The sequence below is a fragment of the Eucalyptus grandis genome, chromosome 5 (assembly GCF_016545825.1).
Source record: "Eucalyptus grandis isolate ANBG69807.140 chromosome 5, ASM1654582v1, whole genome shotgun sequence".
NCBI classification, from domain to species: Eukaryota; Viridiplantae; Streptophyta; class Magnoliopsida; order Myrtales; family Myrtaceae; genus Eucalyptus; species Eucalyptus grandis.
Genome location: NC_052616.1, coordinates 44,734,557 through 44,761,001, shown reverse-complemented (window position 1 = coordinate 44,761,001; position 26,445 = coordinate 44,734,557). Strand labels below are relative to the sequence as shown.

At 40.0% G+C, this 26,445-nt stretch overlaps 1 protein-coding gene and 1 pseudogene across 1 annotated transcript; one reads left to right on the top strand and one right to left on the bottom strand.

The window, feature by feature from the left end:
* Positions 1 to 6: 6 nt before the first annotated feature.
* LOC120294141 (spindle and kinetochore-associated protein 2-like) lies at positions 7 to 2,315 on the bottom strand. Its single transcript, XM_039314134.1, has 3 exons — positions 2,162 to 2,315; positions 1,891 to 1,986; positions 7 to 644 (listed from the first exon to the last, which is right to left on the bottom strand). The coding sequence occupies exons 1-3, from the start codon at positions 2,303 to 2,305 to the stop codon at positions 561 to 563; spliced, it is 324 nt and encodes a 107-aa protein (XP_039170068.1). The 5' UTR covers positions 2,306 to 2,315; the 3' UTR covers positions 7 to 560.
* A 1,666-nt stretch (positions 2,316 to 3,981) lies between these two features.
* Positions 3,982 to 14,565, top strand: LOC120293934 (annotated as a pseudogene).
* The last annotated feature ends 11,880 nt before the right edge of the window (positions 14,566 to 26,445 follow it).

Below are 26,445 nucleotides of genomic sequence, written 5' to 3'. Positions count from 1 at the left end.
CCAGCATTAAGAGCTCCAGAGGTCACTAAATAGTTGAGCTGATGAATTTGATTTCTTCCATTCATTGACTATAATCAGTGGAATGCAACATACAGTATGATCTAATGGGATCATCGGTATCCTCAATTGTACTTGAGATAAACATTTCTGTCAATCAGACCAATATTTTGACGCTCTCTCAATTTAGCTTCTTTCAGTTAAATATGCAGAAAGATAATTGGCCAGAGCGTCAAGCCAACTGAAATCAAATTTTGGACTCTTGAGCTTTAGAAGTTTTCGGAAAAATAGTAACATTGAATTAAATATGTTAAGCACCACAATTTTTTTTTCTAAAAAGCATGGAATAGTGAAGTCTGGGAAAAAGTGATTAAATATGTGACGACCCAGTCCTTCATATTTCATAATGTAGTGCATACCTTCTATCTAAATTTTCTGGACTTTTATCAGTAGCATAGTTTATCCTTTGTTAGAGCTTAAAACTGAGTAAATCTTCCAGAGCATCATAAGAATGATGGAAACCTGGTTAAAGTTGGCATATGCGGGATCTTCAGAATCACTCGTCAAGGAATTGAGACAGATGCTTGCATCTTCCTGATTAAGCTTCTATTTCCAACAAGAGTTGTCCGTGCCTGGTCAATTAAGTCCTGCAGGTTCAAATGAATGATATGAAGTAACAAGAGCACATCCTCCTCTCTCTCAAACAGACACACATAGAAACAAAGACATTGAAGTAGGGGCTGGTCCAAATCGTCAATGTTCATATTTGGTGAGGTGCCAAGGTCAGCCTAGTGAGTATTCTCCTACATGGCTCAGGTATATTTTGGCAGTTGTCATGAAAATGATCAGTCAGAAGATGAAATTCAAAATCATAACGAGGGTAACCGCAAAAATGACAGATGGGTCTACCAATGTCCATGTGCTTAAATTACTAAACAAAGAAATAATTATAAGCACAACTCAAAGTGGAATGTCATAAAAGGATCCAAATAACTAACACCACTCAGAGGCATAAGGCTCGGGTATTGTTGTTTATATCTATTAATTCGAAGAGTTTTCCCATTCATTGAGCTTTGTGGACAGCATAAACTATGAAATGTGAATCCCTTGCATTTGCAGCTGTGATCTTTTCCTTTTCTGCCCTGATCCAGAGAAAATTTATCATGTGAAACTTTGAATTCACTTGGCTAAAAGATGCTTATTGCCAGTTAGCATTTCAATAGCAGCTGCATTACAGAACAGGTTGTTATAGTTGATGCAGTGCATCCAGCTCTCCTCCTTAACCTAGGATAGGTTTGGAGAATGGAAGAATAATCCCAAGTCAATTTCCTTCTCCATTTCGAGGTCCTCGGATGGTTTTGAACCTTGAACCTTACTGGTACAGAAGAGTGATGTGATACACAGTCCAATTGGTCCTTTACCTCCAATGACTTCTCACCTATGATTGAGCTGAAAATTCCACTCCCAGGCTTAAATTCACAAATTTGTCCACTGGACTTAAAACGCCTTGCTAATTATCAGAACCTAGGCTAAGAGCCCATGCAATATCAACCAATTAAGACAGGTTTTGGTTCGGCATTTCTACAATAGTCTCAGATGTGAATTGCGTGGCATCCCGTAAAATTTCAGATAGCATAGCCACCATAGTCGAAAGCCAAATCCAGTTATAACTAGATGATATCACAAAATGCTTGTACACGAAATATTGCATCAGCGGTATTTATTAAAGCCGACATTACAAAGTTACAACCATACGGATAACTTGACGTGCGAATTGTAGATCCTTAGCAAACAAACTGGGGAATAAATGTTCGAGTCGACATACCCAAACCCTCAAAGCATCTCAAAATCAGATCGGAATTCAAAACATATCGAAATGAAGAAGGAACGCACCTGTTTGGCCACTAGAAGTTCCTGGCATTGATCTTTCAAGGTCGACACGTCATCCAGCACCTTCTTGATCCTGGAAACCAGCTTCAACGGATTCGCCTGCACAACACGAAAAACGACTCCACTTTTCTGTACAAATCCAGACAAAAAACTAAAAGAACAGAACTAAAAATTTCTCTATAACAACTATCCAGGGACTTCAATCCCCGAAAATACGTCGATTGCCGCGAAGTACGAAAGCGGAATCGAGAAGAGGAGAGACGGAATTCCTCACGTCGTCGGGATAAATCTGACGGAACTCCCTCTCGAGCCGGTGATGGATCACGGTGAGGTCGTGGTCGGATTTGCGGAAGAGATTCACCAGCTGATCGGCCGATGCGTGGTGGTGGTGGTGCTGGCGGTGATGATCGGGCGCCATTTTTCACTCTGTTCGCGAACTCTCTCGAGGGTTTAAAATCTGGATGGCGCTCGCGTACTGATTTCCCGAAAGAGGGAGTTTTTTCGAACGGCGTCCTTTTGACTTTCGCTTTTCCTCTTTTCGGAGCCCTCAAAAGGAAATTATTCCCGGATTTCCCCTAGAAAAGTCCGACATTTTCATTTTCGGGTACGAAATGTCCCACTTGGAAAGTTAGAAATTGGGAAGGTCGCCAAGCCGTGGCCCCGGATTAAGAAATGAGATTGTGATTTTGGGCTAGGTTCGGAATTAATCGTTTCGATTTAATTCGCAATTAGTATCGTAAGAAACTTAACCGGAAAAATAAGTGAAAATAATTGAAAATAATTGTCTTTAGGCAAAAGATATTTTTTAAAAAGAAATCACATGTCTATAAAGCCCAAAGTTGGCGCCTGCATTTTTTGTATTGAGGATGAAAGTTCCCGTAATTTGTTTTTATAATCTCCACGAATATCCAATTAAAATTTTGTCGTGTAACCAGTAATTACTTATAACCAGTACTTCCATAAAATTACTTTTTCATTATCATATATATTATAATCATCCACTTTTTCGAAATGACTATTTATTTTCTCTTTGCTAACAAAAGCAAAAGCACAGGTTGGTCAGCATGTGTGTGTTTTTAATGCAATACAAATATAGTGGCCAATATCCGATCAAATCATATTTATCCTAACTAATATTGCTAAAATTAACACAATTTAAGAATATATCCAAGTCAAGGTGAGAGTGTAGATCAAATGAGCACAAAATCAAATGGGGCGAGAGAGTTTTAAATAGATTAGATCTAAAAATTTGTAAATCATTTTTAACAATCATATTACTTTGAGATTTATTGCCCTAAACTCGATTATGACCTATTTACTAATTAAAAATATGTCAATAAAAAATGACATTCTAATTGTGACATACAACAATTTAAATTCGAGATATATGGCATTCGAAAAAAAAAATTATCTTTCCTTCGAACTCAAAAAATGACGAGAAGAAGTAAAAACAAAATCAAAACAACACAAATTTTAAAAAAAAATTCCCACTAATGATCTGAAAAGAAAAGTAAAAAAAAGAAAAAAGGAGGAGAGAGCGGGGGTGTGGTCTGCTTCTCGAGTCGAGAGCGTGGAGGGAAGAAGGACCGTTAAAAATGGCGAATTTAGGGCTTTTCTCTCACTCCGATGTCATCATCTTCTCCTTCCGCAAGAGCCCTCTCCACCAGCCAAGCCGTACGTGACCAGAGCCTAAAGCTCTGCTTAACTTCGATCCACTCCCTCCTCTCCCTCTCCCTCTCCCTCCCTCCCTCTCTCGCTCGCCTTCGCATTTCCACCGGCACCCCTCAAGGAATCGCCGGTAAGTATGCCCGCCGCCCCGCCTCGTCGGCTCGTTCTGATTCCCTATTGGTTTCCAGCCGGGCGCCGGGGAAGGCCTTCGTCAATCGCTCCTGATGTCTGCGCGATCTTTTTTTCCTTTTGTCCTTTATGTCAATGCCTCCTCTGCTTGTGGAAATCGGAGTCTCGCCGCGGCGGAGCTGTCGCCGGGGTCTCGGGTTTAGGACGGCGTTCGATCGCATCGTTGCCGCGTCGACTGGAAAAGTCGCGATTTTTCCTTTTTCTCGTGCGTGACGGGCGGTTGTGGTTTCAGGTGGGTGAAACGATGGCCGAGGCTTCCAAGGTGATTCACATTCGCAACGTGGGTCAGAGATTTCCGAAGTCTTGCTTTTTCGCCGTAGACACGCACGCGAGATTGATTTTTTTCGTGGCTGTACGTCTGACGCCTAATGGCAGTTGAAGTCGAGAATGATTTTCTTTTGTTTCTTTAGAAGGGACGAATATATAGGAGACATTTTCATCCGTAGTTTTGGGTGTGTATTTCTGCATGTATTTTGGATGTTTTGACTAAGGGTGTCTTGTGGTATCTGCTGTCAAGTTTTTAACGGAATTTTTCAAAGAGGATGCCTAGCAATTTTGTAAGATTTGTGGTCGATTGTATATAAATTAGAGTAAATGTCGATTGCTAATATGTTGCCATTTGTCGCTCAGAACGATTTGCTTCAGCTCTTCAGCCGCTTGGAGTCATTACTAAACATGTGCTCCGCAAAAGAATCCAGGTCTGACTACTGTTAGATATGGCTCTGGGAATTGTCCATTTTCCTTTAAAGCTAAAAGATGCCACTGCTGACCGTTGGCTTCTGCAGCTCCTCCAAATGCAGGATGTACCATCTGCTATCAATGCTATGCAGGTTTACAGCAATGTCCAGCCAGCAATCAGGTATGGTAATTCTGGTATCAACGAGGCCTTTTTTTCCCCTGACATATGAACTTTCTTTTTGCCTGCTCTGGTGATTATTGAGAGAAACCTCATTTTCCTTCTTTTTACAATGATATGCATTTTCCATAGTCATAATAAACAACTTGAAGTGCTATTTTTCTTAATTTAGGGGTAGGAATGTGTATGTCCAATTTTCATCCCATCAAGAATTGACTACTGTGTGGATCAGAACACTCAGGTCGAGGAGATGAGGTCATGTGCTTTTTTTTTTTCCTTTTGCAGTTTACTGTGTACTTTGGTTATTTAATTGATTTGAGTTAGCATCTTTTAGCAACATCTTTTTTGTGGGCTAAGAGTTTTTATTGGAATCAGAGTAGAATGGCAAACATCAGTATGGCTGTACTCGATAGACTTCTGCAGTTTATCTTTTGTGATCTTTCTGGGTCTATGCTATCTGTGTCTATTTATCAGATGTAGAAAATCAATTTCTTATCCCTAACTTCTTGCCTGTAGATGGGCTGCATGGCCATTTTCCTGGAATTTATCAATTTTAAGTAGCCTGGCTGAACACAATACAAGTAGCATAACTTGTAGCTTTATAAAACTTAATCATTCATTCGGTTGAGTGACGAAAAGACAATATTTCTGTTAAAAACAACGTAGCAATTTCATCAGTGCGATTTTGGCAGCGGAGAAGCTGTCAACTGCCCCAAGGTTTGGTGTCTCTTGGGTAGGAATTGTTTACCTTTGCATGTAGGATTTTGATGTACTTGATCAACTTTTTAGATGGATCAAGGGATGGTTAAGGGCAAAAGATAGATGGAGGGATGAAATTATACGGTTAGATTTCGGCCAATATCCAGCTGTAAAGAGTTCAAATATTAAAAGCTGTTCCACAAATAATATGTAAATACATAGATCAAATAATATGTTGAGAACAAGGACTTACCTCATCTGAAGGGCTATTATGGGAAAACTCCTGGATAATATTAATGTCTTTCAGGATCGTATTTTGACGTTTTTATACTTCTCTAGTTTCAGTAGTTATTTCCAATCCTTATTAATTATCCATTCCTGGAGGGTGGACACTAGACCAAATTTCTCTGGAAGGGAGCTAAGTTTGGTGGAAATTTGTACCCTTTCCCGAGCATCAACAAAGATTGACCCTTTTCTAATGTCATAGTTAATGGTCAGATTATGGTGAATTGTGGCATCAATCAGCAGTATAAGGTTATTTCAGCTTTCTTTGTTCCTTTCTTAGAACTTTGATCACTGTATTGCATCATTATGAACTAGCTACTGCATCACAGAATAGAGCAGATTTCAGAGGTAGAGCTGAGTATAGGTTTGCTGATAAGTAATTGTTGGACATTGTACTAAGCATGCTTTGCTTTTTTTTTTTGCTTATCTCATGTTTCTTGGAAAATTGTCATCTTTGTAACTGGAATCTGGTGATTTCAGTTACTAATAATTTGTATTCGAATCCTTCTTCAAATAGATTAACGAGGTATGTATGATGAGATAATGAGCTCTGCCTTATGAAGTTGCCTAGATGCAACTCCACTTAAAAATTTAATAAATTTGATGTTGAAGACTTGATAACTTTGTTCAACTCGCATTCCTTGTCTTTCCAAAATCTGTCATAAATGCTTTCGATAGAGAGCTTGTTACGAACAATGTTTCGTGTAGGACATTCATAAATAATCTTTTGTGGTGCTGCTTCTTTTCTGCTATTCTTTTCTATTTATTCTCTTCTCTCTTCTTTCTCTATGTTGGTCTACTTGGTACACTTGGGATGCACAGCCAAATCGAATTGTCTTAGTAACTATACATCACATGCTATACCCTATAACGGTGGAAGTGCTGCATCAAGTGTTTTCTCCTTTATGGATTTTGTAGAGAAGATTGTCACCTTTCAGAAGTCAGCTGGTCAGCTTCTACAAGTTTCTCTCTCTCTCTCTCTCCCCTCTCTCTCTCTCTCTCTCTCTGCATTCTTTCTCCTGTCGTTGTACTTTAGTCAGATGGATGATACTTATCTAAGTGGTTGTGCCTGAACTTATCTTTTTGGGCAATCACAGTACTAAATAACCCTATGAGTTTTCCACGCGATGTGTTCGTTAGTCCCACTTTGATCTGCTAGTTCTTCATGCGCATCTGCAATGCATTTAGTCGAAAGGAGGCATATTATCTATGTCACTTGTTATCATTATTTGTTGATCTAGCCCCTATAGTAGACAGTATATGCATGTGTCAACAAATTATAGGTAGAGATAAATATTTTGGTTTTATATTCTTAGGTTTTCAAGCCCTTATCCAGTATCAATCACGACAGAGTGCTGTCTCAGCTATAACCTGCTCTTCAGGTATTTATAAGTCCCTTATTGTTGCAGTCCTTGGTAAGGGCATCTTGTGGCGCTTCACTTGCTTCTAATGGTAGAATTAATTCTTGACGCCGCAGGGACGTAATATTTATGATGGTTGTTGTCAGCTGGATATCCAGTACTCTAAGTATGTCCAAATCCCTAGTTCAAGTTTTAATATTCTCTGTTTGACATTTCTGGCCAACAGGCTATTCATTGCTTGTGTTTGTTTCCCTCGATTTCTGATTTATTAAATTTAGCCACTTCTTTTGCAGTCTTGATGAGCTGCAAGTGAACTTCAAACAATGAACGGTCAAGGTAACACAGTAGCATTGGGGGTGTTAATTTTACATATTTGTTGATTTCATCATTTGTGGTTCATCTTTTTCCACAGGGATTTTACAAATCAAATCTGCCTGCAGACAGAGAGGCAGATCATCACAAGTATGTCTGGTCGTTTCCTGCTGTTCTTTTTGCTCTTTTAATCTGAAACTCTTGTGATACTGAAAATATGTCTTTGGTCATGGTACAGCAGCTGGATAGGGATGCTGGAGGTATGTATCCTTTCCAGCTTCTGGAGCCAGCGTACAGGTAAGCCTTTTTTAAGAGGGTCAGTTACAGACTATTCTTCACTGCTGATGCCTGCCATTCACTAACATGAACTTTCTTTCTTCTTTCTTTTCTGCTCTGGTGGTCACTCAGTCCTTTTCCACAGGTGAGCTATGATATATTCAAGATAACTTTCTTTTTATGGTAGTTGTGTACAATTGTAGGTATTATTCCAAATCTTTGAATGTTTGTTTTTTCTTTTTATCACTCTTCTCTCTCATTGAATTCTTGGCATGATGCATAAAAAATGTGTTTTCACCGTGCACTTGATTGACAGTAGCATCTTTTAAGTGTGAGTAAAATAATGAATAAACAACCCTTGAACTTTGTGAGTGTCAGCATGATCCTTGTTCTTTTATTTGGTCTGAATTTGATCATTGGACACACACTTACACAGAGCATCTTTTCATGAGAGGAGTACCTTTCTTTTTCAGGTTTGGCCCCATGCCTGCCACCCCCCTTTCCTCCCCGGGCGGCAGGTTTGGTTGGTTGGGGGTGGAGAAGGTTTAACATGGATAAAGGTTGGAACTTCTTGCATGGAATTATAAAAAAGACTGACTTTGGAGAAGGTTGGGGTTTCATGGAGTAAAAGAAAAAGCCAGCAACAAAAAATAGTTTCGTTGTCTTGAAACCACTGGACTGACAGCCTGCAGCAACCCCATCATGTTGTTGTGACATTATCTGATCTCTCTTCTGATATGCGTCTATGTATTTTGTGCTTCTAGAAATTTTGGTGATGCATTGACTTTGTCTCCTATTCCTCTCATCTAGGTGCCCAATGCAGCAATTGCAGCTGCCTTTTGCAGGAGGGCTTACCCCCCGGAGTTAGTGGGACAAATGATGATTATTACTGTCCTCGTCTCAATCTTAATCCTGATGTAGTACTTTCTTGACTTTGCCGCATGCTTTGGTAGCTTGTAAAGTGATTCATATTGGACCATTAAAAACACAATTTCTTATGTTTCAGGGAATAGACGAGGACAAGCTTTTCAACCTTTTTTTCTCTTTATGGAAATATTGTCAGGATTAAGCTTCTTGAAATAAGAATCATGCACTTGTTCAGATGGGTGATGGCTTCAAGGCTGAATTAGCAGTACACTTTCTAAAGGTTAGATCTGATAAACTTATCAACTGCACTTGTGCTGTTAAAGACAAAGATGAAAATTCTTTTCTAGAACCCTCCTAGTTATAGGATAGAGCAAATACTTCTTCTCCCTGGATCTTAATAGTTGTATCTCTCTTCCACATGGTTGATGTAGGATGATCTTTTGCCGCCATGGTTTTAATTTAGTCTTTTTTATTTGATGTTTTTGGTTTATTATTATCCTTCCCTCTGGGTTTCCTTGGATGAAGGAAACATTTTTCTCCCCAGCTGCTATTGGACTGTAGATTGAGGTGTGTTGACTTTGGGGCTGTGTTGCATATGGAATATGTAAAACAGTTTTAAATGATAGCGTGCATTCCACCTTCAGGTCTCAGAATCACAGAAATCATGCACTGGATAGATTTCAGTGGTGTGAGTATATTGGATCTATAATTTAACCACCTAAGAAGCCTATTTGACACTATGCATGGCCTCGAGCGAAGATCTCAATAGTTTCACAGATTGATGAACTTATGTTCCGTGGAAGTATGTCAGAATGCCGGTAATTTACTCTCACAATTGCTCAACGGTCCACATGATGGAGTTTCTTTGGCAAAAATAAGACTTGGTAGATCAACGAGTTTTGGCCATGGAGAGAACACTTTTGTGAAGAATTTGAATTCTCAGTGTTATAATCTGCTGCACATGTTTTATGGCTGTCAGAGCTTACTTTTTGTGCATTTTTGCTGTCAAGTAGCCTTAATAAAAATAACCCAAACATACAGATAATATTTAAAAAACACTTTCTTTGCCAGAATGAGCATTAGTTGCTTCTGAAGTTGATCAAGTTGGTCTCTGGCAGCTTTAATTTAATGTAATTGTGTTTGCCTGAATTCGATTGAGAGCTCTCTCTTCCTGAGGTGAATCATTTCCATGTGTACTTTCTCATTATTTTGCATCAGTTATTATAGAGGTTTGTCAATAATCTGGGAGCTATTATGTGAGCTGTAGGGGGCCATGCTTTTTTGGTGAAGCCAGGTGGAGGTTAATTTCTCAAAGCATCCGAACATTACTCCTGGTGCTGAAACACACAGTATAGCAATTCGAATCTTAACACAACTTCAACCGTAATGCGGCAAGAACTACGGTATTGTTGCTCTCCTAAGATGATCCACCTCTCCACTCTTTCCCCAGGAGATTACAGAAGAGGAGGTGTGGCCTCCTGGAGGAGCACGGTGCCATTGTTAGTACCAGGTTTTTGAGATGAACGGGAAGAAGCAAGCCCTAGTTATGTTTGAAACTGAGGAGCAAGCCACCAGCTCTTGTGTGCAACATGCCAGCTCTGTGGGGTCCATAATCCGAATTTCCTTCTCTCAGTTTACAAGCTATATGAGGAAGACAGCAGTTCAGGTGATGATCACGATGTGTCTGATGCCTGCATCGGGCTTAGTTTTCTTAGGACCCTTTATTTAGAGGATCTGTTACAGTTACTAGCTGCGTGGACTTGATCACGAGATGAGAATTTAATGGCTTCTTGCATGGAAGGTTTGCTCCCGTCCGACGATGGCTGAGAATTCTTGTCTTCTCTCGTACTTGTACCAGCATTTCCATTCCTGTATTTGTGCCAATCTCCATCCCCTTTTGTTGAACTGTTAACCGTACTTTTTCGATTTTGGGGATTTTCCATTGAGCTCTTTGCTCTTGCCTTATGATATGGAAGCAACTTGCGTACATAATCCTTGCTTTGCGAGCTAAAAATCCCATGAGGCTATAACTAGTCTTTTGGGACGGCCAGATTGGCTCTTTGTATTTCTGGCAACCTTTGCATTTGGAGATTATTGAACTTGGGAAATCGGTGATTCATGGTTTTATGTGGACTTTTGCTGGCCGCTGTCAATAATTTGTAGTTTCTAATTTTCTAAATGAATGTGATTTAATATTCAGCATGAGCAGATATAAATAATCTTGCATGTAGTTATTAGCTGATATAATATACGAGATCTTTATAAACTTCAGCGAAAACGTCTCGAACCCGCATGATATGATACTCATATTATTTATGGAGGTGTCGATTCTATTTTTGCACTATAACAAATTAGTTCTCAAGATCACTTTAGCATACCTCTATTGATATTTTGAATTAAGGTAAAAGGTTGATGTAATTGTACAGTGGTAAAAAAAGCTAATAAGGGTGCGTTTAATAATTATTTTATTTTGAGTTTAATTTTCGTTTAGAAATGATTTATTTTATTTATTCTGAAAATAATTTCTAAATATTCAAAGCGTTTGATAATTATTTAAAATACATTGTTAGAAATAGAATTGTGTTTACTTGGACTCTTATTTTTTTTTTTTTTGTCTTTTTAATTTTTTAAATACTTTTTTCTATATTTTTCTCTTTTTTCTTTTTCTTTTTCTTTTGCTTTTCTTCTTCCTCCTCCTTTGTGGCTGGTCGTTGGCCATGGTGGTGCAAGCAAGCTCGACAAACCTTGCTTGTGGCCATCGATGAGGCAGAGCTCACCTAGCCACCTGGGCAGGACTGACCTCACCCCAAATCTATGAAATTTTGAGGCTCGTGGCCTAGTGAGACTTTGGCGAACTCGTCGGTTCGCCTAGCCAGTCACTAGTGGTGGCGACCAGATAGCGTGAGATGGTAGCAGGGGAAGAAGAAGAGAGAAAGGAGAAAAGAAGAAAAAAAAAAAAAATAAGTTGGGTTTGATTTAGAATTATTTTGGAATCAAAGCTATTTTCATACTTCTCGATTTTGTTTCCAAACCTATTCTAAAGAGCAATTTTTTTTAAAATAAAAATTTTATCAAACGGTTTATGTTCTTTTTTTTATTTCTTAAAACAAAATAATAAAATTAGTCACTATTTGACAAGTTAACAAATGGACCGTGGCGGCGGATTTAATTATTTCAAAGTTGAAAAGAAACCAATTATGGCACAATGTTTTATACATTTCACTAAGTAAATGATATTAACAATTCGATAAAGAAGTCACGTAACATCATAGCTCACTTATAACATAATAATGGATATATATAAACTAATTTGTGCTAAATAAGATAACTTTCTAAGAATTGAACTAAGATGCTCATAAGAACGAACAATGTAGAAATATGTTTTATGGCATGTCTATATTTGACAGAAGTAAATGATATCGAGAGGATTAAAGAAAAGTACCCGTCATCCTAAAAGAAATTATAATACAAGATTTATAAATAGAGAATATATTAAAAGATAAAAAATATCTAATGGTAAATTCAATGAGAAAAGAGTTGTCTTTTATTACACGATGTATATATATAATAATCAAATATGACTACGAGCAAAATCATTGATGAATCTTATGAATAAAACCCTACTTATGGTAGAATTTATTTGCTCTATAGTTTTTATTTTTTATTTTTGGTGATCAGGGAGTTGCTGTGGCCCGACGGTGTAAGCGGGGCGACTTTGCTGGGACCCACCTCCCACAAGCGCAGGTAAGTTGCACAGATGACAAAGGTGGGGAGTTGAACTCTAGCCTTGCGGGTGGCCAGCATGCAACTCTTTTACCAACAGGGTAGGTTCAATTGCTCTATAGTTATGAGAACAAACTCCAAAATTTTGGTTGTATCACTTTACAATCAATAAGAACAAAGTAATTTGAATAGGGTGTCAAACACATATAACAAATTATTTTGTCCGATTTTACAAATGGATTATATTAAATTATTGAAAAAATTACATGATATGATAACCCTCATTTAACAAACAAATGATGTAAACTGATCTAAATAGACTATGGCACATATTTTATTTACAATTTAACACATCGACAAACTATTAAATGAATTAGCCATGAGCATGAATATTTTATTAAAAAAAAACTACTTAAAAAAGACTCCATGGCATAATAATGCATATTCCATAAATATATGACGTCGGAGGATCATTAGAAAAAAAGTCATATGACAAACAGGGTACCCTTGATCTAATAAATTAATGACATTAGAGGATCAGTAAAATAACTGATCACTAAAGGATTATGGCTAATCTTTTTGCAGATAAATGACTATTACAAAGTCAACAGAACAACTATTTAATAAATAAAAAAAAAAGACCCCAATCATCAAAAAATTATAATACATTTCTAAAGGGTGATCCTATATGTCAAATTCAGAAAATAACGACTCGGATAACTACCTCTCATCGCCACCAGATTTGGGCGCCAAAACAGAACGCTCCTGCTTTATAAACCTCTGTTCTCTGTCTCTGTCTCTCTCTCCCTGCCTTCCCAAATCCCATCTCCATACTCAGAAATCATACACAGAGAGAGAGAGAGAGAGAGAGAGAGAGAGAGAGAGAGAAGCGCATCAGTCTGCGACTGTGAACGACCATTTTCAAGATTCGTCCCGCCGCGAGAAAAAGCAGAGCAGCCGAAGAACGCAGGATGAGCTTTCTCGCTCATCAGGACCCACCCTCAAGAACCGCCGGAAGGAGAGCATGCCCCGGTTCAAGAACGATCCCAACAAGAAGGAGAAAGAAGAAGTAGAGCCCAACAGGGCGCCCTGAGTCCCTTTGCCCCAACCCTGTGTCCTCTGCTGCGGCGGCGGCGGCTCCAGCCCCTCGAAGCGGAGGAGACTCCCTTCTCTTCTCCCTGCACCCGCTGGCCTCGAACCTCAGAAGAGGCCCTGCTGCTCCCCTGCTTGAGCGGGGAGGATAATGACTACACGCTCCGCGGCTTTAACATCAGCCTCTCCTCCTCGCTTCCCCTCAGTCTCCGGCGCACCACTCCGATCCAGTCCCGCTCGGCGCTCACAAGAGCGCGAATGGGATTCTTGCAGCTCAAACAGTGGGGATCGTGAAGGTGTGGGGTCGACAGCGCGATCCCTTTGTCGCCGCAAAGCTTGTGTTTGGAGTCAATCCGGCAATGGCGACGACCCCTTTGCCCGGGAGGGCAAGCTCGTCGCCGTCCTCCCTCCCCCCGAGGCCTCCGCTACAGAGGACGGTGTCCAGACCCAACGCCACACCCAATTCCCAGGGACGATCACCTCTTTTTCCCAGTGGCTCAATCCAAGTGGCGGCCATGGCAGCGTGGAGGATAGTCCTGATTCAGGGTCGGTCTTTTTCAATCCTCTTGATGTTCTTTTTGGTGAAAAAAATCCTTAAAGTCGTTCTGTTATGATCATCTGAATGTCACAATTGTTGGCAACTCTGATCCATTATTTTTTCTGTTTCTTGAATGCCCTCTGACCATTAAAATACATTTTTTTTTGTTTTTATTGATATCTGTTGTAGGCATGTTGATTGTGAATCTCAGCTTTTTTTTTTTTTTTTTTATCTTTTAAACAATCTCAAGTTACTGTCGTGGAGATTTGTTTTTTAGTCTTCTGATGAATGATAGTTGTTTTCTTCCCTCTCTTCTTTGTCAAATTTGGAACTTTTCTTGTGTTGTGCAGCAGTAGGAACAAGAGCATATTGTCCCAGTTTTGCTTTCCCGGGCCTTGACTCTTTAGGAAACAGAATGAAATAAAGATCAAGTGAAGAGCTATTGAAATTCATTTTGTTATCTCGCATGTTCTGATTTGTTGATTCGGAACTCGTCTTTCTTTAATGTGGGTTTCCTTTTAAAATCAATGCAGAGACTTGAAGAGGATGAAGCGTTGCCCTGAATGAGATGGGCAAGTGGTGGAATCATGTGATGTGCGAAGCCGAAGAGGATGACCGGCCAGATTGAACGAGACAACACCCGGAGCCTAGAGGTATGATATGATGTGCATAGAATTTACATTTGTACTGATGATCATGTAATGTCATGGAATTTGGAGAAAGATTTGTTACTCTGATGTTTTCATTGTTTCAACTTGCAGATTGCGCAGCAGGTTGAGCACAAAGGCGTGCAGGAGAATCAGAAACTGTGAGTGTGGAGGTCATCGGTGATTGCTTGGGCATCAATCCTCGCTTGCACCTGTGGAAAGGGCTTCCAGATTCTGCTCTCTGGAAACAAGTGCTACTACAAGCTTGTGTGGGACCCCAATTTTATTGGACTGGTCCCAAAAAAGAGGCTTTCTTCACCGAGTCATGGATGCACATCTTACCTCAGAACTGAAGTTCTTGTTCTCTGTTTTCTTCTTTTTCTTCACTCAGTCTTGGTGTTCTTTGATCACTCTGTCACTGTCAAGGATCAGAAACTGCAGTCCTTTGTCACTTCTGCACTCTAGATGGGATTGTCTTCCTCTGTTGCTGGTTTGAAAGTGAAACACAGACACTATTTGCATTCTTTAATGGTTTCCTGATGCGTACCTATTTGTTTTGCCGCAATACCATCATCTAGTTTAACTTTATCGGCATTGATTTTTAGGGGGTCGCCTTCAAAAAACCTATGTCACCTTGATTTCCTTTTAGATAAGAAATTACACTCTCTTCTGTTTTAAAGCTTTACAAGTTGCGGTCATATATTTTGATGTGAATACACGCTCATTTGTAGTTTTAGTCCCAGGAGTGTTCAGAGAGGCAGACGACACTCACCAATTTCGTGCGCTGTATCTCAAATGAATTAGACTAGAACTCGCGTATCTTTAAATGATTCTTTAGCATATTGAGAAGAGCAACAAAACAAGCCTCAAACATACAAAATTTTTACAAGGATTTACAAGAGAAAATGATAATTAGAAAACCAAACACTGAAAAACCAAGTAAAGTCTCTGTTAGTTCTTACAGGTTCAGCCCCATCCGTCATATTTGAAATCAGCCTACTAATCATCCAAGATCAGCTTTTGACCGATTGAAGCACTGATTGTCGAGCCTAAATCATCAGATGAGCTATCAATGCACACACATTCGATTCACTTCATGGTCTTCTTATTTGGGCATGGGCTTTGGAAGTTACAACTCACGATTCCTCGTGATTCATGCGTAATGTAATTCTACAGATAGATCATGACCTGAAGTCAGACCAGTTCGCAGGCCAATCGTCAGAGTATGATTGAATCTGATAATCTATCAAAATACACCTCCCGCATCAGGATATTTTGGGGTGGAATTATGAATATGTTCTAAGGTTTCAAAGCCTTAAAGAATAGTGAAGGAAATGTGCAGGAATGAAATTCAATTCGAGGCATAGTATGCTTGGCGCTCAGTTTAGATTGGATCTGTCAATCTTCAATCCTGTCACTTCAATCACCCGCATTTCTTTCTACATCCGATCTTTGATTACATTCATTCTTTGGCATCTCTAATCTTCTCCGTTCACCCCCTGTTACATTTCCTACCTTTGTTTCCTCACCTTTACATTTCCCTTTCAGTGGATCTACCTCATTTTTGCGACATTTGATCTATAATTGGCATTTCCCGTTTTCTCTTTTTGCTCTCTTACTCTGTTCATCATCCTCACTTTGTTTCCCATCTTGATTTGCAGGGTTTCGTCCTACATCTAAGTCTTTCAAGTAGAAGAGGTAGATGAGTCAGTTTTAAAGCTAGAGATGGTGAATCCGACGATCCCCGTTGGTTAGATGTTGAAGAGATAGTAGATCGTGTCTACTAGATAAAACAGCAGTGCACAATAGCATCATGAAGACTTGGCTTGGGCCGATATGGGTAATTTCTCCATTGCCAACGTTGGAGATGACGGATTCCTGCTTATTTTTGTGTCTCGTAAAGGTATGCAGACAAATTTTCTAACGTTAGTCCATGGTCTGTTATGGATTACTGCCTTGTGCTGAAGGTTTGGGATGAGAAGAGAAGATTGGAGGATCTATGTTTTAATTGAGTTGCATTCCGTATACAAATATATGGTTTAGTTCCAAATCATATGAAGTCAGGAAATGCTAGAAGAAATGGTTTTTTTGGTAAGAATTGCGGATGTTGATTTATGTGGAGGACTTGGGGATAGGAGGAGGTTTTTTGCGAATTAAGGTGGAGATTGGTGTTTGTTTTCCTCCGAACCTGGCTTGAGGATCATGTCTACTTGAAGGTGTTTAATATCGGATCAATTTAAATAGGAACTGAGTATCTGATTTTTGTTAGAAGTGTGGAAGATTGGGGCATGCTTAGATTGCTAGTCAGCTGCTTGATGTCGGACAGCACCTCAGTCCTGGTTTGCGAGCTAATAGAGTTGGCAGATTGATAGCTAATTCCAAAAGGCAAAAAGAGGTTCTAGGAACGGGAGGGAAAGATGCCAGTATTGCTGGAAGAGATGGAAGAAACACAGAGAGTCCTTCATACCCAAAGTCCAACCTGACTCACCCTCCAATCTTACAGTCCAGTATCCAAAAACGGTCCTTTTGCATGATACTTCCGACACATATCAGCCTGATACTGACCCTTCTCGTCCTTCCATCTTACAAACCCCACACAGCCCTGGATACAATAGACCACACACATCAATGCCTGTTCAAACTCAGTTTAGGTCGTGCACATTTTAACGAAACCCATGCCAAAAATGCGGTCCCTGAACATTCAATACACACAAAGCCTTACAACCAACCATACAATGCATTTCTTTACACATATTCCCAGTTCTCTTTCTTTTCACGCACATTCACCCCGACCCCAATGCTAGTGGTTCTTTCACTGAATCTCATGTTACTAATCACTTTGCCAATGACCCTTCATCTGACGTTTTCAAATCCATTCCATCCATTTGTGCCGATCCTAGTAAACCTGGGAGTCATAAGGAGGGAGGAGGTCAGAGGAACTGGTATTAAATTGAGTTTCCTGGAGAGAGGACCAGCTGGATGGAAAAAAAAAAGGAGAGTGCCACTGTTTCTTTCCAAATTGAAGTGGCTTTGGAGAACGGGGAAGGGAGGTTAGAGGATCCCGGATCTATGGCAGCCCTGATTTCCATGAGAAGCAAAAGAAGAGGAGAGGCGATATGAAATCCGCCAGATGCATTGGCTGTTTTAATGCTTGGTTTTCACACACTGCTGCTCAAGGCGGACCTGGTCAATAAGGGTTATAGATTCACCTCGTGTAACGATAGGGAGGATGGGATCATAAAGGAAAGGTTGGATAGAGAGGCCTAGCTAATATTTGCATGGACAAATCTGTTTCCAAGAACTTGCGGGATGGTGACTCTCCAGAGGCTGACATGCAGGAGGTTTATTTCCAAGTTAAGATGAGTTGTGGTCACAAGAAGAGCTGTACCAGCATCAACGAACTCGTGTCAATTAGATTAGCTATGGAGATCAAAACACCGCTTTCTTTCATTAAATTATTTCAAACGATAGTATGATTATTTTTCTTCAAAACCATTCATTTTTATACTAAACAAACAAAGTCGAAAAAAGGTAAAAGTTGCCATCTATTATGGAAAAAGATGATGAGAATTGCAAGCTTTGCTTCAAATTTGAGGCAGGAGTCGTGCCCTCACCACGAAACCCGAGTGAGGGTTGCAACCCTCACTAGCATTCATAAGAACCGTGACCCTTGTCAATCTCCATTGAAAGGCAACAACCCTTACCAAATCTCTCTCTATTTTAATTTCAACTTGGCTTAGTTCATCAAGCCAACCAGATCATGGGGACAGCCTTTACCTATACTTCAAAAAAACGTATTAGCATAGATAACATAGGAACTAGATCTCTTTAACCCAAAAAAGTGTTCACGAAATCATCAAAATACATTCTCATTATTTTTTTCGGCCAGATTCCGACACGTGGTACGAGGATATCCTGCTGGCCATAGTATATACTCCTTAGAGATGAGAATTGGAATTGGTCAGGTGAATTCGGGCAACATAAAACTGGAGACCATGTGGAATCTTAGACCGAGACAAACGTCGCCGATCTGACCAAATCAACATCGTTTACGATCTTCATCGGAGTCTTGTGAGAATCAGAGACGCTTGATATGAACACGAAACGAGAAGCGGACTGATGGCGATCGCAGCCGCAATGGGACTTTTCGGAAATGATGATGACATGTGCCAGGTCGTCGTTATCGTCTCCGCAGAAGAAGGGACTGTAGCTGGAGAGATTGTTGACCCTGCGAATCTCACTGCACTGATGGCGATCGCAGCCGCAACTTACGTACTTTCGTTCTTTTTGGCGACTCCCTGAAAAAGTGGTCGTGACCGCCGTCATCTAAACAAGGAATCGTCAACCAAAAAGATGAAGAACAATGATTGGTCTCAATGGCATGATCTCCTCCTTAGGGTGCGTTTGGAAACTTTGGAAAGGGCTTTGAGGGCTAAAGATCTTTAGACCAAAATAGGGGCGATTGGGAACTACTTTCGGGCCCCTTATGGGGAAGCTAGCATTTGCAAGGCTGAAAGCCCAAGCAGCGGAGTCTTAGGGTGTCTTGGGCTTTAAACATTTTCGGAATGCCCAAATACTGTTCATCGTCTTCCTTCTCCAACCACGCCGTTGATCAGAGACAAGCTCGAGAGGCCGGCGAGGTCACGGTTGAGGTCGGCGAGGTCGCGGCGACCATCACCCCGGCGAGTCGCGCGACCATCATCGGCGAGTCGCGGCGACCGCCCCGTGAGTCCCGGGACGACACGCAGTTGTCGCGCGACCAGCCAGCGCGCTCTCTAGGTCGCGCGACCTCGGGGCGCGACCCGGTCTGGTCGCCGCGAGGGGTCGCCGCGACCTCCCTGCAACTAGATCCGGGTCCGCCGAAGGTCGCGCGACCTCCCAGCGACCGGATCTAGGTCGCGCCGGCCGCCGCGAGGTCGCCCGACCTCGGCGGCGGACCCAAATCTAGGTCGGGCGACCGTGAAGGCCACGGGGGTCGCCTAGGGTCGGGCGACCCTGTTTGGAGGGTTGCCCGACCACGGGCGGCCTCGTCGGTCCTCTTCGAGGGCCGCATCCGAGGCCGCCGACCAGCCACCTTCCGCGCCGGCGACCGCCTACCTTACCGGTCAATTTTTTTTATTTTTCTTTTTGATAATTTTTTTATCACCGAAGCCCTTTGCAAATATTAATTCCCAAACACCATTTTACTCAAAGATACTTCAAATGGGCTTTCAAAGTACAATTTACCAAACACACTTTGTATTTTGAAAATATCTTTAACTCAAAGGTCTTTGCATTTTTCTAAAAACTTTCCTCAAAGCCTTCCCAAACGCATCCTTAAAGTGAGATAGAAAAACGCACCTTCTCAACTTGCCAACTCTCTTCTCAAATTGTGCGCCATTGATATTTCAAGAACACAATAATTAATAGTTAATCAGTATGCTTTCAAGCATTGGATCATATTCGTAAATGAGACCTTATTTCTATGTTAGAGCTGGCTCTCGGTATTCAGTTTTGAGCTTCTCCCCACTGCACTGCGGAAGTTTCATTTGGGATCTCCTCCACAGTATTTACTAAATGCTAATGACACTTCAATGCAGGAAATGAAACTCTAGTTGCTACATTGCAATCTGTTCAGCTTTATATTTACTTGAAATTGATGCTACACTCGCTCTTTTGCAGTCAATTTTCCACTAGAAATCTAACGCGGACATTTGATGATCACATGGGGCGGAGCTTACGGTCACTAATTTGCATCATGCTGATCATGTAATGGGAAAATGATCGAATCAGCAAAGATTTGAAGTAGATAAAAAGAAAGCAGCATGACCCAATACTTTCTTTAGTAGAGGGCGTGCTGCCTTCCACTCTCACCTGGGAGGATTCCGTGTCAGAAGTAATCGTTGGAGGGCTCAGGACGGATCCCACTCTAGATTCTACTTGTTGCCCAACCCACCTATCGATGGGCAATTCTTCAGGCCGATTGGGCTTTGAATTTGGGCGAATTGAGTTGGGCTGGGCTGCTTAAAAGAACTTAAAACAAGCCTACCCTCATGAATGAAAAAATATTTATTTTTTATAAATGTTTCGGTAAGGCTTAACGAGCCACAAGTCCGGTTCCAAGAGGAATTGATTTATTTTCCAAATTGTAAAAAATTAAATCAAGGCCAGCCTAGCTCAGGCTTGAACCTAATGTCAAGTTCACCTATTTGACGAATGGCTATATTTGATTCATTCGCTTACCGAGCTAATGATCGGATCTAAATCTAAAAATGGAGCCATTGGGCGATATAAATGTGTACTCACCATATATTTTTGCTCAAGTATAGCTAGAGTTGGACATTTCTCTATAATTGAAACTATGTTCAGTAGTGCCCTAGTAGTTGCATCATGAAATGAAAAAAAAAAAAAAAACCACTTTTCCAATCTAGATTCTTTGTATTTGGCATTGGCTTGACCAAGTCAGATTCAAAAGAGACAAAGATAAGGAGAAATGTTGAGAAATAGTATAAAATTCGAATTAGAAAACTAGAGAAGGTAGGTCAAATTTTGACCCAATGCTTGGGTTCAACTTCTTATTCATATGTTACTCTTTTTCCCTTGACTGGAATAGATTGGATGAGAAACAAAAGTCAATCCGATTAGAGGCACGCTCCCTTTTGGTCCCAAATTGCTTGTGAAGAGGAAGAAAGAATCTTCAAGACAAAAAGTAAAAGGAAAAAAGTATTAAAACAGGTTTTTTTTTTGTCCTCTATTCTTACTCTACGCTCATCATGGACTTGTGCCCCTGCTCTTGCGGGGCGTGGATCATGGCCTTGGCCCAGCTCTCGCGTCTGCCCATCCCCACCCCTGAGAAGGTGGGGATTTGAATCCACCTAAGCCAAAGTGTTGAAAGGGTAGCCATTGGCTGAAGCCATGGCAGGTTCCACATTGTGGAAAACATGACTACCTTTTCTTTTCTTTTCCTTGTTTTTCTAAACTTCCCTTTCGTTAAATCTTCTACATGCTCCTCGTGATTATCCTAGGCTTTGATTTTTTTCAATATTTAATGGTTAATCAATCTAATCTCCAGAGGCCTTTGGTGTTGCGAAAGGCCTCGTTCGGGCGAGGTTGGCCTTTGTTAGAGGCTAGTGAGGGCTTCCGATGCTCCACCGGCACTTACCAAATCTAGCAAGGGCAACCTTACCCAACCATCAACCTGGTCTTACCTGTTGTTGGTGAAGGCATCCCGACCCTTGCCCTCGCCTAACGTTTAGCGAGAGGAAAATAGAAAAAAAAAAAAATGAAAAGAAAGAAAAAGGAAAATTAATAAAAAACTTTAAAAAATAATTAAATATTATATAAAAATGCCAACATCATTGCTGGTTGCTGTTACATAAGATAATTGGTGTCTATTCAGTAATTTCCGACATAAATTAGCTAAATGGACTTAATTCGTAAATGTAATTAAATTTATGACTAATTAGTTCAATTGAAAGGTTTTAAGAGTGAGTTAGTACCAATAAAATATGTTTAGAACTTTTTTGATACTTTTCCTAAGTTCCACCTATATTCTTTATTAAATAATTACAGTAAATAATCGCTTCTAGTGACCACAATTTTACTACAATTCATTTATCACAACTCATGTACTTAGATATATAGAGATTATGAAATATTAATAAAGTAAAAGTCTTGGACTAGTGGTTTCCTATTATATACTCATCATTGAATGTCATGAAAAAAACACGACGACTTATTTTAGGTTTCAAGTTTCAAGTTCTCGATTCCACCTGGAATCTAGAACTTATCTGTCAGAATAATTTTTCCAGTTTTTAGAATTTGAAACCTGCCCTTGTATATCCTAAAATTGGATCAAGACCAATTTCCATTGGTCCAATTTTCAAGTTCTTGATTCTATTATAAAACCATGCTCACCACTAATTTAAGCATGTCTATTTCATAGTCTCATCTTGCCAAATCAAATTCCCACTAAATTTAAAATACCAACTACCCCCTCTCTTCTCAGAAAATCAACCTAAAAATTTAAATTAATAGATGAAAAGAGACCGCATGTATAAAAAATGTTAAAAAACCACACGGTAAGTGATATGAGATTATTTCATATTCTCTTTCGCATGTAAATTAGATTAGAAATGATACGTGAAATTTGAAAAATAGGGTGGACGCACACAAGAAATAAATTAGTAAACACCGTGACTCTAATACCAGTGCAAACTCGATTTAGCCCGTGCTGGTGATAGTATATACTCCTTAGAAATGAGAATAGAAATTGGTCGAATTCGGCAGACATAAAACTAAAGACCATGAGAACTGGATCGAGACAAACGTCGCCGATCTGACCAAATCAAAATCATTTCCAATCTCGCTGGAGTCCTCCGACGACTAGAGATGCGCCGCTAGAACACGAGATGAAGCCGACGCGCAGTTCACCTCGCCGTCCTGGAGATGGATCCATCAGAAGTCTAAGATGGCCATCAGTTCCAGACCTCCCAATGACGCCATCTCAGTCCCGTTGACACGACACGATATGGGTTTGCAATGGGACTCGACTTTCGAGAATGATAATCGCATGTCCCAGGCCGCCGCCGCCGTCTCCTAGAGGGACTGTGGCGGAGGAAAGTTGTCGAGCCTGCGACTCTTTCTGATGGCGATGGCAGCCGCAATTTTGCATACTTTGGTTCTTTTGGCGAGTCCGTGAAAGAAATTGGCCTTGCCCATAGTCATCTAAGCAAATCATCTCCCAAAAAAGAGCAAGGCCAATGATTGGCGCCCAGCTTTCATATAAAGTAAGGTTAAAATAACTATTAAAAAGAATGTACCCTTCTTGATGTGCCTACACACTTCTCGAATCATGCACGATTGGTGCTTGGAGAATACAATAATTATAAGTTGATCAGTATGTGTACAAGCGCTTTAACAAAACCCTTATTTCTATTTTAGAGACGATTTTCGGTTCTTAATTTCGAGTTTCTCCCCATTCCACTGTGGAGAGTTTTATTTACGATCTCCTTTACAGTATTACTGATTGCTAATGACACTTTAATGTAGGAAACGGAACTGCAGTTGCAACCTTGCAATCTATTCAACTTTATATCTACTTGGAATTGATGCTACACCCTCTCTTTGTGGTCAATTTTCCACTAGAAATCTACCGTGGACACTTGATGATCACATGGCGTGGAGCTTACGGTCACTAATTTGCATCATGCTAGTCATGTTATAGGAAAAATGATCGAATCAGCAAGGATTTGAAGTATATAAAGAGAACAGCATGATCCTCTACTTTCTTCAGTAGAGGGCATGCTGCCTTTCACTTCTTACCTGAGAGGATTCTGTTGTGAGTTAGAAATGATCATTGGGTGGGCTCGGGGATGGATCCCACTCTACATTCGAGTCTACTTGTTGCCTGAGCCCACCTATCATTTTGCAATTCTTCAAGCCAATCGGGCTTAACTTGGGGCTAACCAGGCTGGGCTAGGTTTAGAACACTTAAAAAGGTTACTCATGAATGAAAAATCATTTATTTCCTATAAACATTTTCATAGGTTTGTATGAGCCAAGAGTCTGGTTTCAAAGAGGGTATTGATTTACAGTCGCGCAATTGAAAAAGATTAAATCGGTTGGGCCTCACTCGGAGGGCCTAAACTTATTGTCCAAGTTCACCCATTTGATGAATGGCCATGTCTAATTCATTCATTTACCGAGCTGATGATTGGATCTAAATCTAATTGTGGAGTCATTGGACAATATAAATGTTTACTCATCATATATTTCTGCTTGAATATAGCTAGCGTTGGAAATTTCCCGGTAGAAACTATGTTCGGTAGTGCCCTCCTAGTTGTTTCAAAAAAAAAGAAAAAAAAAGAGAGTGAAAAAAGACACTTCGCCAGTCAGATTCTTTGTATCTGGCGTAGAGTTGTGCCATCATACTCAAAGAGACAAAGAGATGAGGAGGAATATCAGAAATATAAAATTCCAAGTGGAGAACTAGAAAAACAGAACCAAATTCTGACCCAATGCTTGGAGTTCAGCTTCTTTTTCATATACTACTCTTTTTTCCCTTGACCGGAAATAGAATGGATGAGAAACAAAAGAAGCCAATCTGATCAGAAACACGCTCCCTTTTTGTCCCATATTACTTGTGAAGAGGAAGATAGAATCTTCACGACAGAAAGTCAAAATAAGAAAAGAGAGAATACAGCAAGTTTCACAGGGAAAACGAGTCTCTACCTTTCTTTTCTTTTCTATGTTTTTTTAAATTTCCTTTTGTTAAATCTTCTATGTTCCTCGTGATTATCCTAAGCTTCGATTTTCCAATATTTAATGGTCTATGTCTGTCTAACGTGCATCGGCATTGCTGTCAGAATTATATAAGAATGACAGTTATGCTACGAATGGTCATTGTTTATGCTAATTCAAACGCTTAAGAGATCAAACCGACGTCTTTCCTTCCTTTCGCCCGCGGACTTTACTTGACCTACCCTTTGTTTGTCGTGGTGAAGTCATCTATTGTCTCATTGTAATCCAAATTCTTCTTACTTCACATGGGTAGGTCACCGTCATTGAATATTAGGGTTCTCTAAACGTGTCATCAACACTTTTGATTTGGCTTTCAATGGATCACATCAATAGGACATGCCACCATATTCACGTTCCAATCAATAGTGTCATGTAGTCTTGTTGATAAGCTTTATTTTTGATTTATTCAAATGATCTAAAGATCATCCCGTGAGGATAATTGTCTAAACAATCGATTTTGCTAATTTAATCTTAAACATTTTTTATGGCGGCCAATTTAGTCCTAAATCTTTTGACGATCTTCCAATGTAGGATTTCCTTAAATTTTGATCGAATACTACTAACATGATGGTCTAATCAACATCGTCAATTTTTAATTTTCTATTTTTTCCTTTTTTTCTCTTGGCCTGTGGTCATGCTTGGGCTGATGACTGGCCACCAGCTAGGTGGGTGAGGGCTGTGATACCTGGCCTAAGGCCATCGCCGGCATGCCGGCAAGGCCTCACCGGGCTTGTTTGTGGAAAATGAAAAGGGATGAAAAAATAAATTGAAAAAAAAAAAGTAAAATTTAGAAAAAATTATAAAAATTTATCTACGTAGGTGCTGATCATGCCATAGAATACCATGTCATATCAATGTTTTTGCCTAAATTAGCCGGAATGACTAAAATTAGCCTTGGTAGAAAGGAGTTTTGAATTAAATTGTAAATGTTAAAAGATTTAATAAATTGGTCACAAAGTTGGATATGCAGAAAGCTTATGATCAGATTGAGTGGGATTTTTTTAGGGCCAGCATGCTGAAAATGGGTTTCTATGAAAGATGGGTACGGCTTATTATGCAATGTGTATCATCTGTCTCCTTTAGTGTGAAAGTTAATGGAGAACCAACGCCATATTTTTCACCATCACGTGGGATACAACAAGGAGACCCCTGATATTTATTCATTCTTATGGCTAATGTATTGTCTTGGATGATGCATAGAGCACTGGAAAATTGAGACATAAAGGGGATAAAACTCAACAGGTATTGTCCAACCCTAACACACCTATTGTTTGCTAACGATGCTATATTTTTTCTGGAAGGGACTGTCAAAGAATGCCAACAAGTGGGCCTCAATCTTAAATCAATACTGCTATACCACAGGCCAAGTAGTTAATCTCAACAAATCAGGTGTGTACTTTAGTAGGGGCTACCCTATGAGTCGTCAGCAAACTATGGCTAATGAATTACGAGTTCCGATAATCAAAAAGACAGGGAAATACCTTAGTATACCTTCTTATTGGGGAAGCTCAAAAAAAGAAATGTTTGCATGGATATTGGTGAGGTGAATATGAAACTCGAAAGCTGGAAGGAAAAGATTCTTACAAAAACTGGGAAAGAAATTCTAATCAAGAGTGTGGTGCAAGCAATCCCTCAATATGCAATGTTAGTATTTAAAGTCCCAAAATTTGTTTGTAATGCTATTGAAAAAAAAATTACTTCCTTTTGGCGGCGGCAAACTGAAGCAAAGAAGAGACTACACTGGAAAAAATGGGAAGTTCTCAA

What these genes read in the sequence shown, in the direction of transcription:
- LOC120294141 (XM_039314134.1), bottom strand. Translation starts at nt 2,305, where the DNA reads ATGGCGCCCGATCATCACCGCCAGCACCACCACCACCACGCATCGGCC. An exon ending in GTCAGATTTATCCCGACGAC is followed by an intron (nt 1,987 to 2,161) that starts GTGAGGAATTCC and finishes CGTGTTGTGCAG; the next exon opens with GCGAATCCGTTGAAGCTGGT. An exon ending in AACTTCTAGTGGCCAAACAG is followed by an intron (nt 645 to 1,890) that starts GTGCGTTCCTTC and finishes TTGAACCTGCAG; the next exon opens with GACTTAATTGACCAGGCACG.